At 45.2% G+C, this 13,186-nt stretch overlaps 1 protein-coding gene across 1 annotated transcript in view; it reads left to right on the forward strand.

Moving 5' to 3' along the window:
• ATOX1 (antioxidant 1 copper chaperone) overlaps positions 1–12,965 on the forward strand; it is a 22,194-nt gene extending 9,229 nt beyond the window's left edge. Inside the window, exons 2-4 of the mRNA XM_032259824.1 lie at positions 3,911–3,986; positions 10,096–10,266; positions 12,832–12,965. Coding sequence (XP_032115715.1) covers positions 3,911–3,986; positions 10,096–10,220 — 201 coding nt within the window. The 3' untranslated portion in view covers positions 10,221–10,266; positions 12,832–12,965. The remainder of the gene's footprint in view (positions 1–3,910; positions 3,987–10,095; positions 10,267–12,831) is intronic.
• The last annotated feature ends 221 nt before the right edge of the window (positions 12,966–13,186 follow it).

Below are 13,186 nucleotides of genomic sequence, written 5' to 3' on the forward strand. Positions count from 1 at the left end.
TGCCTGTAATCCCAGCTACTCAGGAGGCTGAGGCAGGAGAATTGCCTGAACCCAGGAGGCAGAGGTTGCAATGAGCCGAGATTGTGCGACTACACTCCAGCCCGGGTGACAATGCAAGATTCTGTCTCAAAAAGCAAACAAACAAAAAAGAATTGTTCCACCTACTACTTTTAAAACCTACTGGCTTTTAAAATCTATCCATTTTATAAGTCTATAAAAGACCCCAGAGGCCCTGAGGAACCAGGACTACCCAGTTACGCATCCGGTGGTAGAGCCAATCTTGAGATTCTCCTGTAAAGAAATGATTACTCTGTCCATGAAATAGATTTTCCATCACTCTCAAATTTATTTTTGCCCCTCAGAGGTGGAGGAGGAGAGCACTGAACTGTAATGTTTATACCCCAAAGCTGGTTTCTTGCTTCTGACCTTTGTACTGTGGGGGATGAGACCTACTCCCTGTAATCAGCAGCAGAAAACTTCAACTATCTGTTGCTGTTAGGTCCTTGGGCAGCAAAAAACCGTGCTCCCTAAAAATGTGTTTCTAGTTTCAGAGCCTCTGCTGAGAGTCAGGGTTATGAGGGCTGGCGGTGCACTTTGCTATTCCGGAACCAGCAAGATTTCCCTGGAGCGAAGAAAGCCTAGCTTCATATTCCATACTCAGTAGTTATTTGCCACATGACTGTAGGCCACCTAGTGAACTCTTGGGGACTTCACTTTCCTCCTGAGTGAAGTAAGGTAAATAGCTCTCTTTCCAGGATCAGTGAGGACTAACTTAGATACTATATAAAGAGAATTTGACATATAATAGACAATCAATAGATTTAGCTCTTATGTTGATCTTGCAAACCCTTCAAAGCTTTGGCTTAGTATATAAGTGCAAACCACTGATGAATCTTGATTTTCTGCTTGTTATCGTAGAGCAAGACTCAGCAAACTTTTTTACAAGGCCCATATAGTAAACATTTTAGTTTAGTTTGCACAAACCATAGGGTCTCTGTTACAACTACTCATTGCCATTCTAGTGCAAAAGTAAACAAATGAGTTTGGCTATGGCTTTTTTTTTTTTTTTTTTTTTTTTATGAGGGGGAGTCTCACTCTGTCTCTCAGGCTGGAGTGCAGTGGCAGGATCTCGGCTCACTGCAACCTCTGCCTCCCGGGTTCAAGTGATTGTCCTGCCTTAGCTTCCCGAGTAGCTAGGATTACAGATGCACGCCACCATGCCCAGGTAATTTTTGTATTTTTAGTAGAGATGGGGGTTTCACCATGTTGGCCAGGCTGGTCTTGCACTCCTGACCTCAGGCGATCCGCCTGCCTCAGCCTTCCAAAGTGTTGGGATTACAGGCGTGAGCCACAGTGCCCAGCCTAAAAAATTTTTTTAATAGAGGAGAGCATCCTTCTCAGACTGGGGCAGGGATGACTTTGGTGTTTTGTTAAAGATTCTGATTCCAGATTTCAGGGGAGGGACCTGAGATTCTGCATTTCTGAGAGGCTCTCAGGTGATGCTCATATTGTTGGGCTGAGGACCACATTTTAAAGACAAGATTTTGTAATACCTACTACAAACCCTTTTTTCCAGAATTTGTTATTGTTGTTGTCTTTGAACAGTCATGAAACAATATGAAAAAAATTAGAGACGTTTAACTAGAAGAAAAGACTGACCATTTTCCTGAAGACAGATTTTGCAGATTTGGCCTTAATAAAATTAGTGGTTTACTAGTCACAAAGGTCAGACAGTCCAGCAGTGGAAAATCGAGCTGCTTTACTCTTGGTCTTGGTTTCCTCTGTGGAGCACAATGACAATCCAGACTCAGAGGTGTTTAGAGACTTGGAAAGAGTTTGAGAAGCCACTTAGCCACTTTATTCTCAGGCTTGTAGTTTTGCCTCCCTATCTCTCCCCAGTAAGTTAAAAATGGCGAGTGGCAGAGCCCACACTACATCCACAGAGCCAGCTGAGGCAGGTGCCTGGGAGCTGTACTTTCTACAAGGTCCCCAGATTTCTTCCTATGCACACTGAAGTTGAAAAAAATTTACTTAGCTAAAACCCTTTTAGTATAAATTAGGGAACTGGAGCCCTTCTGGAACAGAGATTTTGCCTGAAGTTGTCTAGCAAGATATATCACTATACCCAGAATTCCAATGAGGTAATAGACTTGAAATATTTTGAAGCGCTCCATGAAAAATGTAGCCATTCTTTTTTGAAGGGAAAAAGGAGAGATAAATGGAAGAAATTAATCACCATAATAATCCAATAGCTAACTTTTTACCCATTGGAACCTAGTACTAGGCTCTAATATTTTTAATGTATTAGTTGTCTATTGTTCCTTAGTAATTATCCCAAAACTTTGTAGTATAAAACAACAAATATATTTATAGTAACTTACACAGTTTCTGAGAATCAGGAATTTGGGAAGAGTTTGGCCTAGTGGCTCTGGCTCAGGGGCTCTCATGAAGTTGCAGTTAGATGTTGGCTGGAGCTGCATTAAACTAAAGGATTGACTGGGGCTGGAGAATCTACTTCCAAGATGGCTCACTCACATGCTTGTTAGTTTGAGCGTTTGGTCTTTCACTTTGTGGACCTCTCCTTATGGTTGCTTGAATATCTTTATGATTTGGTAGCTGACTTCCTCTAGTGTAAGTGATCCCAGAAAGATAAGAAGACAGAAGCCACAGTGTGTTTTATGATATTGTTACAGCTTCAGAAGCCACATAACCTCACTTTAAGCCATATTCTATAAAACTCACAGACCAACCCGAGACAGTTTTGGAATGGAATTGCTCAGGGGCATAAATACCAGAAGCAGAGATCATTGAAACTATGTTGGATGCTGGCTACCACACTTAAAATCCCATGTTCATCCCATTCACAAATCTAGAGCGGAACTCTTATCCCCAATTTTCAGATGTGGAAACCAAGGCACAGAGAAGTAACTTATTGATGATCTTGCAACTGGTAAGTGCAAGAGCTAGTAACTGAAGCCAGATTTATCTGATTTCAGATGGTCTCATTTTCAGAGATTTAAAAATAAAGTATTGGGATAAGTAATCCTTGTGTGAAAGCAAAGCAAAAGACCCAGAATTTCAAACCAGCCATGTCAGTTATCCATTGACTCAAAAAATGTATTAAGCACCTACTCTATCCAGGCACTTTTCCAAGTATTAGGGACCCAGCAGTGAGCTGAACAAAACCCCTGTCTTCTGGGAGCTTACCTTCAAACCCTTGATCTGTTAGATATTCTGAAGACTGTAGATCTTATGTGAAGACTAGGAGCCTGGGATCCCTTCCTGCCTGGCCTCCAACCCACTGGGGAACCCAGGCAATCCTTTCTCTTCCCTGGACGCAGATGCTGCCTCTGAGAATGAGGCCCTTGGATGAAAGCAGAATCACCTGGGATAATAACTAGACATAACAGATGCTCCAGCCCAGACCTGCTGATGAGAACATGTATTTTTTGCAAACTGCAGGTGACTCTAATGCAGAAAATAATTTTCCGGTTCATAAGTGGGCCCACCATGTCAGCATTATTCAGAGTATGAGGGCTCATCTCTGTCAGAGTTATTGGTGACCCTGAGACAAAGCTCATAGCTCAAGAATCAAGTGTTTTGAAGATAGGACCAGGGAAAAAAGCATTTTAAGCTAGATCTCCAGGTGATTCTATTCATTATGTGCCAGACACTACTAAAGGATTTATAGGGATGATTCCATTGAATACAACCTGTGAGGTAGAAACTCTTAGCTACTCTATAGTTGAAAAGACTGGGGCTCAGAAATAGTCTCCTGATGAATCTGATGCCAACCACGTTCTGCCCAGTCTCTCTGCCTTCTGTCTTGGCCTGAGTGGGCCTGCTTGCTGGCATCGTGTGTGGGTCACTCTGCAGGGCTGAGGTCACAGTCCCTCTTTGTTTGTTTCAGAAGCACGAGTTCTCCGTTGACATGACCTGTGGAGGCTGCGCTGTAGCCGTCTCTCGGGTCCTCAATAAACTTGGAGGTGAGTGAGTGGCCCTCAGTTGGGGGTGGGATAGAGGAGACAGATCCACTTGTGCCATGTTCCGATACATGCAGACGTAGCAGGAGATGCTTAAGGTTAAGCTGATCATAACAGTAAAACTAAAATGTATTGAGTACTTAGCATGTGCCAAGTACTCTTGTTAGTTTCTCTTTTTTTCTTTTGTTTTTTTTTTTTTTTTTTTGGAGACAGTTTTGCTCCACCACCCAGGCTATAGTGCAGTGGCATGATCTCGGCTCACTGCAACCTCCACCTTCTGGGTTCAAGCAATTCTCCTGTCTCAGCCTCTCGAGTAGCTGGGACTACAGGCATCTGCCACCACGCCCAGCTAATTTTTGTATTTTTGGTAGAGATGGGGTTTCACTTTGTTGGTCAGGCTGGTCTCGAACTTCTGACCTCAGGTGACCCACCTGGGCCTCCCAAAGTGCTGGGATTACATACCTGAGCCATGGCACCCAGCCACTCTTTTTAGTTTATGAGTGGCTTATATGGATCACATCGTTTAATCCTCACCACAGCCATTTCAGATAGCTTTTTTGACTAGCTCCATGTTAAACAGGAGACAGCTGAAGTTCAGAAAGGTTAAGTAACTTATCTGGGATCACATGGCCAGTAAATGGCAGAGCTGGAATTTAGCCAAATTAACTAGTACTGCCAGGACTAGCTCTGGAGCCATGGCAGTACTAGTTAAAATGTTGGTCATCTCCAGTGTGTACTGCATGACACATCTGAGTGTCGTTTTCTATTAAGATTTTTTTTGGGGGGCTGGGCGTGGTGGCTCACACCTGTAATCCCAGCACTTTGGGAGGCTGAGGTTGGTTGATCACTAGGCCAGGAGCTCAAGACCAGCCTGACCAACATAGTGAAACCCTGTCTCTACTAAAAATACAGAACAAAACAAAACAAACAGGGGTTTTTTTTGGGGGGAGGGGAGACAGAGTTTTGCTCTTCTTGCCCAGCCTGGAGTGCAATGGTGCGATCTCAGCTCACTGCAACCTCAGCTCACCGCAGCCTCCGCCTCCTGGGTTCAAGTGATTCTCCTGCCTCAGCCTCCCAAGTAGGGATTACAGGCATGTGTCACCACGCCCAGCTAATTTTGTATTTTTAGTAGAGACAGGGTTTCTCCATGTTGGTCAGGCTGGTCTCAAACTCCTGACCTGAGGTGATCTGCCCACCTTGGCCTCCCAAAGTGCTGGGATTATAGGCATGAACCACTGTGTCCGGCCTCTGTTAAGATTTTTTAAATGGGGCTGGGCACAGTGGCTCACGCCTGTGATCCCAGCATTTTTTGGAAGGCTGAGGCGCGCAAATTGCCTGAGCTCAGGAGTTCTTGAGACCAGCTGGGAAACATGGTTAAACCCCATCTCTACAAAAAATAGCAAAAAAAAAATTAGCCAGGCATGGTGGCACATGCCTGTCCTCCCAGTTACTTTGTTGGGCTGAGGTGGGAGGATCACTTCAGCCCGGGAGTTTGAGGCTGCAGTTAGCAAGACCTGTCTCCAAGAAAATAGAGATTTTTTAAAAAATGTTTTTAATCAATTTTGAATTACTCACATGCAGATTTTTTTTTTTTTTTTTTGAGACAGAGTCTCGCTCTGTTGCCCAGGCTGGAGTCCAGTGGCATGATCTCGGCTCGTTGTAACCTCTGCCTCATGGGTTCAGGTGATTTTCGACTAATTTTTGTATTTTTCATAGAGACGGGGTTTCACCATGTTGGCCAGGCTGGTCTTGAGCTTCTGACCTCAAGTGATCCACCCGCCTTTGCCTCCCAAAATGCTGGGATTATAGGCGTGAGCCACCGTGCCTGGCCCTGCAGATATTCTTAAAGCACCTCTTTTGAACAGCCATTCTCATCTAGCCTTGCCATGTCACAGCTGGTGAAACTGAGGCCTGGAGAGGGCTGGGATCTGGCCCTGGGGCTGAATGAGGTAATAACTGAGTTGTGATCAGAGTTTTGGCAGTGCCCAAGCTCAGTCAGCCTTCTAAGATTTTTTCCTTTTCTTTCTCCCCGACATGAACTATCACACAATCTTCTAAAAGAGTTTTTTTTAAACTGTAAATAATAATGACATTAAGTTTTCAAATGGCTTCCACATGGATGTGATCTCATTCGCAGTCCTCTGAGCTGTACTTTCCATCTTTGGAATGGGGATATTGAGGCCAGTGCCCAGGAGGGGAAGTGACTTGTCCAGAGTCCCACGGTGAGTCAGTGGTTGGCCCCTAGCCCTGTGAACTGGGATCTTAATGTGAAAGAACCTGAGGCAGTGGAAAAAACCTGTCTGCTAACTTGCTACGTGACTGTGGGCTCTTCTTCCTCAGGCCTGGGTTTCCCAGCTGTAGTATGGGAATTATATGTTGTATATCTGTATCAACTTTTGCTGTTGATGCTTTTTTTTTTTTTTTGAGATGGAGTTTCCACCTGTTGCCCAGGCTAGAATGAAGTGGCGCGACCTCGGCTCACTGCAACCTGCGTTCCCGCCCCATGCCAAGTTCAAACAATTCTCTTGCCTCAGCCTCCTGAGTAGCTGGGATTATAGGTACCCACCACCAAGCCTGGCTAATTTTTTTTTTCTTTTGAGACAGAGTTTCACTCTTGTTGCCCAGGCTGGAGTGCGATGGCACGATCTCGGCTCACTGCAACCTCTGCCTCCCAGATTCAAGCGACTCTCCTGCCTCACCCTCCCAAGTAGCTGGGATTACAGCCACATGCCACCACACTGAGCTAATTTTTGTATTTTTAGTAGAGACAGAGTTTCACCATGTTAGTCAGGCTGGTCTTGAATTCCTAACCTCAGGTAATCCACCCACCTCAGCATCCCAAAGTGCTGTGATTACAGGCATGAGCCGCCATGCACAGCCAACCATATGATTTTTAAAGTGTCTTGCTGAAGGATCTGCCTTTAAGCTTCAGCATCATCTTTTGTCCCCATCTTTTCCTACTGTCCCCTCTTGTGTGACCTCTTGAGAAGGATCAGGAGGGTTTTCTGAGTTGCTTAGGACCTAAAAGAACAGTGCTAGGGCTGAGGAATCACAGACTAGTGGCATCCTTGAGCTGGAAAGACCGCAGGAGCTGGCCAGCCCTGACTCCTTCATGTACAGATGAGGTAGCTGAGGCCTGTAAGAAGCAGGACCTAGCTGGGCATGGTGGCTCACGCCTGTAATCCAAGCACTTTGGAGGCCAAGGCGGGCGGATCACCTAAGGTTGGGAGTTCAAGACCAGCCTGACCAACATGGTGAAATCCCATCTTCAAAAATAAATAAATAAATAAATAAATAAAAGAAGCAGGACCTTCCCCGCTCCCCCTCGCCCCATGGTCACCCAGCAAGTCAATGTTGGGGCCAGGCCTAGAACCTATCAAGAGTTTTCATTTCTTTCTGTACTCTTTTGTCAGAATAAAACTCTAAGTCCTCCCATGGGCTGCTGGGGAGCTTTAAATTGGCATAACCATTTAGGAGGGTGATTTTGCACTGTCTATTAAACATTAAAAATGTGTCAAACATCTGTTGCCCCACGATTTCCATTCTGTGAATTCATGGTATAAAAATATTTTTATCAGTTTTTTAAGGCAAGTTCAAGTATGTTTACTACAATAACATTATTGTGATAGCGGTGAAACTTAGAAGCATCCTCAGTGACCTTTAGCAGTGGATTAATTAAGTAGATGTGTGGTACATCCACACTGTGGAAGATTGTAGCTTTTGATAAAGGAAGGGGGCCGGGTGCTGTGGCTCATGCCTGTAATCCCAGCACTTTGGGAGGCCAAGGCAGGTGGATCACCTGAGGTCAGGAGTTCGAAACCAACCTAGCTAACATGGTGAGACCCCCGTCTCTACTAAAAATACAAAAATTAGCCAGGCATGGTGGCTCATACCTATAATCCCAGCTACTCGGGAGGCTGAGGCAAGAGAATCACTTGAACCCAGGAGGCAGAGGCTGCAGCAGTGAGCCGAGATCACCCCACTGCGCTCCAACTTGGACGACAGAATGAGACTCTGTCTCAAAAAAAAGAATGGGCCAGGTACAGTGGCTCACACCTGTAGTCCCAGCACTTTGAGAAGCTGAAGCAGGTGAATCGCTTGAGCCCAGAAGTTCAAGACCACCCTGGACAATATGCAAAACTCTGTTTCTACATAAAATACAAAACTTAACCAGGCATGGTGGCATGCACCTGTAGTTATAGCAACTTGGGAGGCTGAGACAGGAGGATCACCTGAGCCTGGGCGTTCAAGGTTGCAGTGATTCGTGATTGTGCCACTGTACTCCAGCCTGGATAACACAGTGAGACCCTGTCTCAAAAAAAAAAAAAGGAAGAAAGAAAGAAAATAAAATTAATAAAGAAAAGTAAAATATTAGCAAGACCTGTTTATACAGTGTGATACCATTTGGAGGAGTTATTTTTCATTTGTCTATCTGAGACAGTCTGGATAGAAGCCATACTTTTCACAGTGATCTCTAGGGGTAGGATCAGTAGGGGGCCTAACTGCTTCTACTTATATTTAGAAATGTTTGCTTTTTTGGAAAAAAAAAATGTGTCTATATTACATTTGCAATTAAAAAAAAATTGGCTGGGCACAGTGGCTCAGCACTTTGGGAGGCCAAGGCGAGCCGATCACTTGAGGTCAGGAGTTCAAGACCAGCCTGGCCAACATGACTAAACCTTGACTCTACTAAAAATAGAAAAATTAGCCAGGTGTGGTAGCATACACCTGTAATTCTAGCTACTCCGGAGGCTGAGGCACAAAAATCACTTAAACCCAGGAGGTGGAGGTTGCAGTGAGCTGAGATCATGCCACTGCACTCCAGCTTGGGCAACAGAGTATGTCTGTGTCTCAGAAAGCCATAGTATAGAGCAGGTATGAACACACTACAGTGTGGGCGACGGGGAGTCTTGGCCAGCAAGAGGGTCCCAGCCTGGAAAAAGGGGTGCGCAGAAATAAAGAGAGACAGAAAGCTGGGGTCTGGAGGACTGAATAGGCAATGCCTATGCAGCAAGTTTATTTGTGTCTAGGGTTTCAATATATACCTTTAGATTACAAGGATTGACGTCAGTGCACATTATGTAAGCTATACAATAAGGGGAACAGAAAGTTGCAAAAAGCACAGAAAGTTGCAAAAAGCAAATGTCAGCAGAGGGGGTACAGAATCACGAGTCATAAAAGGTAAGCAGGTGACGTACTTTATCATTGTTAACAGAACATGTGTCACAAGGATAACAATCTAGAAATGTCACAGGCTAAGCCATAAATCTTTATCTGAGTATAGGAATATCATCTGGTCCTCAGGCTATACTTAACTTGGTAAACAGAGTCATAAAACCCACTCCTCAGCAGGAACCGAAAGAGCACACACATCCATTACCCAGGGTCACCGTAGTCAGAAATAGAGGCTGACATTATTCTTATTCTCTCCGTTCCTACTTCCCCATAGCTCAACTGCCTCCAGCAGGAAACTGTGTCCGGGATCAAGCTCACGCACAGTGAGGCCCAACACTGGGGGGGCTTCACACAGGAGCGTTCCCCACTCTACAGCCTATGGGCCAAATCCTGCTCATAGCCTATTTTTGTATATTCAAGAATGGAATTATAAAAACAGACAGAATGGCTGGGCGTGGTGGCTCATGTCTATAATCCCAGTACTTTGTGAGGCTGAGGCGTTAGAGCAGCCTGGCCAACCTGGTGAAACCTCGTCTCAACTAAAAATACAAAAATTAGCCTGTTGCAGTGGTGGGTGGCTATAATCCCTGCTATTTGGAAGGCTCAGGCAGGAGAATCTCTTGAACCTGGGAGGTGGAGATTTCATTGAGCTGAGATCATGCCATTGCACTGCAGCCTGGGCGACAGAGCGAGACTCTGTCTCAAATGTAAAATAAAATAAAATAAATAACACAGAATATACAACAGAGTGCATATGTGGCCCATAATGCCCAAAACATTTACTTTCTGGTTCGTTACAGAAGAAGTTTGCCAATCCCTGCTCTAGAGGAAAGGGAAGGGGTAGTTGTGAGTAGTAATTTAGAGCCTGAACTCTTTCTTGCTGTAACTGGGAGGGTCTCTGCTTCCTTTCCCCATACCGCATTTCCTCTTCCTGCAGGAGTTAAGTATGACATTGACCTGCCCAACAAGAAGGTCTGCATTGAATCTGAGCACAGCATGGACACTCTGCTTGCAACCCTGAAGAAAACAGGAAAGACTGTTTCCTACCTTGGCCTCGAGTAGCAGGGACCTGGTCCCCACAGCCCGCAGGATGGACCAAAGAGGGCAGGTGGGTAAGACTCCAGCAATTGCTGAACAAACCTGCTGCTCACACTTCTCATCAGAGCTAACACCTTGGCCTTTGAGAGCTTGAGTGGTGCAGGAGAGCCCCCGGATTCTTTTCAATCCACTGTCCACTTTCTTTGGAGTGGTTACCAATGTATGTCTAATGCAAATCACAAGTTCAGGGAATCCTTACAGCCCCCGTGATTGGACAGAGCACTGTGTAATGTCTCCCAGAGTCCTCTTCAGGATGTGGGGGTTGCATTTCATGGTTAGCAGGGTTTAAGTTGATAGCACATGACCCTAAGCAATGCACCTTTGGCTTCTTGATTTGTTTGTTTCTTTGAGACAGTGTTTCACTCTGTGGCCCAGGCTGGAGGGCAGCAGCTCTTCATAGGTGTGATCATAGTGCACTGTAGCCTTTAACTCCTGGGCTCAAGTCATCCTCCTGCCTCAGCTTTCTAAGTAGATGGAACTGTAGGCACATATCACCACGCATGGCTCTGGCTTTGATAAACTGACTGTCTCATCAGAGTTGACACTTATGCCTTGGGCCTTGTTCTCTTGTGCCCTGACCAAGTGAGTTAATTCAGACTGTGCCACTCTCTCTACTTGAAACTGTTGTCAGCTTCATGAGCATGCCCTCTGTCCAGCCTGGTACAAAAACAATAGCATGGCTGAGCTAGATGTTCCGTTCACTTTTATGTAATCCAGTGAGGCAGTAAGGGGCACTGTGTCAGCACTCTTCACTCTGGAACCAGGCAGACCTTATTCATTGATCCAGCCACAGTCTCAGCAGGGCCCTCCTGGCTGCCACTGCCCCTGTAGTGTCTTTGACTTGTGAACTACAATGATCGCCACATCCCTGATGTGATTTAGTGCCCTGAATGTGATTGAGAAAAATGAGGCCAACAGAGGGGAAGTGATTCAACCAAAGCCCCACCCAGGTGAGTGGCAAAGGCAGGAGGACAGTCAGATATCCTGAATTGGAGTTCTATAACTGTTACTGGTGGCATTGTCCCTGTGAATGGGTCCCAGAGACCCTCCAGATAGGAGGCAGCCACAGCTGACTGATAGTTCCTTCCCAAAGGTGTGCATTTGGAACCTGAGCCACAGCAGTGTTCTGTGTATGTGGTGACATCACATGCAAGTCACAAGATGTCACAGGCATCTGTTTTCGTCATGCACTTTTCATCCATAGATAGAACCCATGTGCAGGAATGAGCCCAAGATGAATAATGAGGGATCCAGGATTCTTTTTTTTTTTTTTTTTTTTGAGACAGTCTTGCTCTGTTGCCCAGGCTAGAGTGCGGTGGTACGATCTTGGCTCACCACAACCTCTGCCTCCTGGGTTCAAGCGATTCTCCTGCCTCAGCCTCAGGAGTAGCTGGGATTACAGGCACCTGCCACTGTGCCAGGCTAATTTTTGTATTTTTAGTAGAGATGGAGTTTCACCATCTTGGCCAGGCTGATCTTGAACTGACCTTGTGATCCACCCCCCTCAGTCCCTCAAAGTGGGATTATGGGCATGAGTCACTGTGCCCGGCCTGGAATCTAGGATTCTAACTCTGTCCTCATTTCACACTGATCTTGGACACTTTTTGTATTACAGGGATTTGGTCTTCCCATCTGTAAAATGGGGCTAAAACCTCCAACCTGCTTTCCCGCCTTTTGGAGGTTGCTGTGCAATCTCTCCACATATGAAGGCTTATCCTCTAGGGAAGTAAAACATCAGCAGTTGCCAGCATCTTACAGAACACTGTTTCTTATATCATGCCTCCACCCCTAGGGTTTTGTAGGGAGGGTGAGTGGATGGGACTCTGGACCCTCCAGAGCTCCCAAACAGCCCTATGTCATATCGGGCTTTTCTGTAAGATTGTATTTGATGAAAGTGCTCCCTAACAAGAAGGAATGGAGGGAGAGAAGGAAAAAACCTCTTCCTGAGCTAGCTATATACATGGGGGAGTCCTAATACACACATCTTGGATTAGAAACTCCAGGCCTGGGCATATGAATTTTTTTTAACTAAAAAAGTATTATCTGTTGGATGTAAACCACATGTAGCTTAATGTGTTTTTCTCATAGGAAACATGTTTTCTCATGTTATTGAGATGAAATTCACAAGATATTATAATTAACTATTTTAACCCATTTATGCTGGATGTTGCACTTTTTTGTGTATGAAAAATCAAACCTTGGTGATGATCTTGAGCAGTAGGTTATAAGTTAACTCCCACAAGTTTAGCGTTCCTAGGCATAAATGGGTTAAAGTCTGTCATTTAGTGGCATTTGGTACATTCACAATGTTGTACGACCACCATCTCTCTCTAGTTTCAAAACTTTTTCACCATCTCAGAAACACACCCTCTATCCATTACGCAGTCACTCCCCACTCCCCATCTCTCCATCCCCCGGCAGCCACTAATTTGCTTTCTGCTACTCTGGACTTGCCTACCCTGGACATGTCATATAAAAGGAATTACATTATCTTAGTGCGTTTATTGCCTTTGCAATATTGCTATGTGCACAGCAGATGGCGCCTTTGTTCCAGCTAACTTTCCATCTTTCCTAGGCTCCCGATCCACCCCTGGCTTCCAGACAGACCTGGGACTTGGCAGTCTTGCTGAACAATGGTTTTCCTGCAGAGACCCTCAGTTCTGTTCCTTTCTAGCTTCCTCGAAATAAAATCGAGCTGCTTTTGTTGGAGATGTTGTCTTGCCTGGTTTTGGTGTTGCTTGCTCACATGCTCACATGTAGTTGGTTATGTTTACTTCGGTGTGAATTTTGAAAGTTCCCACCTGGGAGTCAGACACCCTGTAGACTCTGATTCTTTGCTGTGTGATCTTTAGCAAATCACTTACCCCCTCTGGGCCTCATTTCTTCCTCACCTGTAAAGTGGAGGCATTGACCCGGATCAGTGATTCCCT

This window comes from Sapajus apella, unplaced genomic scaffold (genome assembly GCF_009761245.1).
Source record: "Sapajus apella isolate SASKATOON/1434 unplaced genomic scaffold, GSC_monkey_1.0 scaffold112, whole genome shotgun sequence".
Taxonomy (NCBI): domain Eukaryota; kingdom Metazoa; phylum Chordata; class Mammalia; order Primates; family Cebidae; genus Sapajus; species Sapajus apella.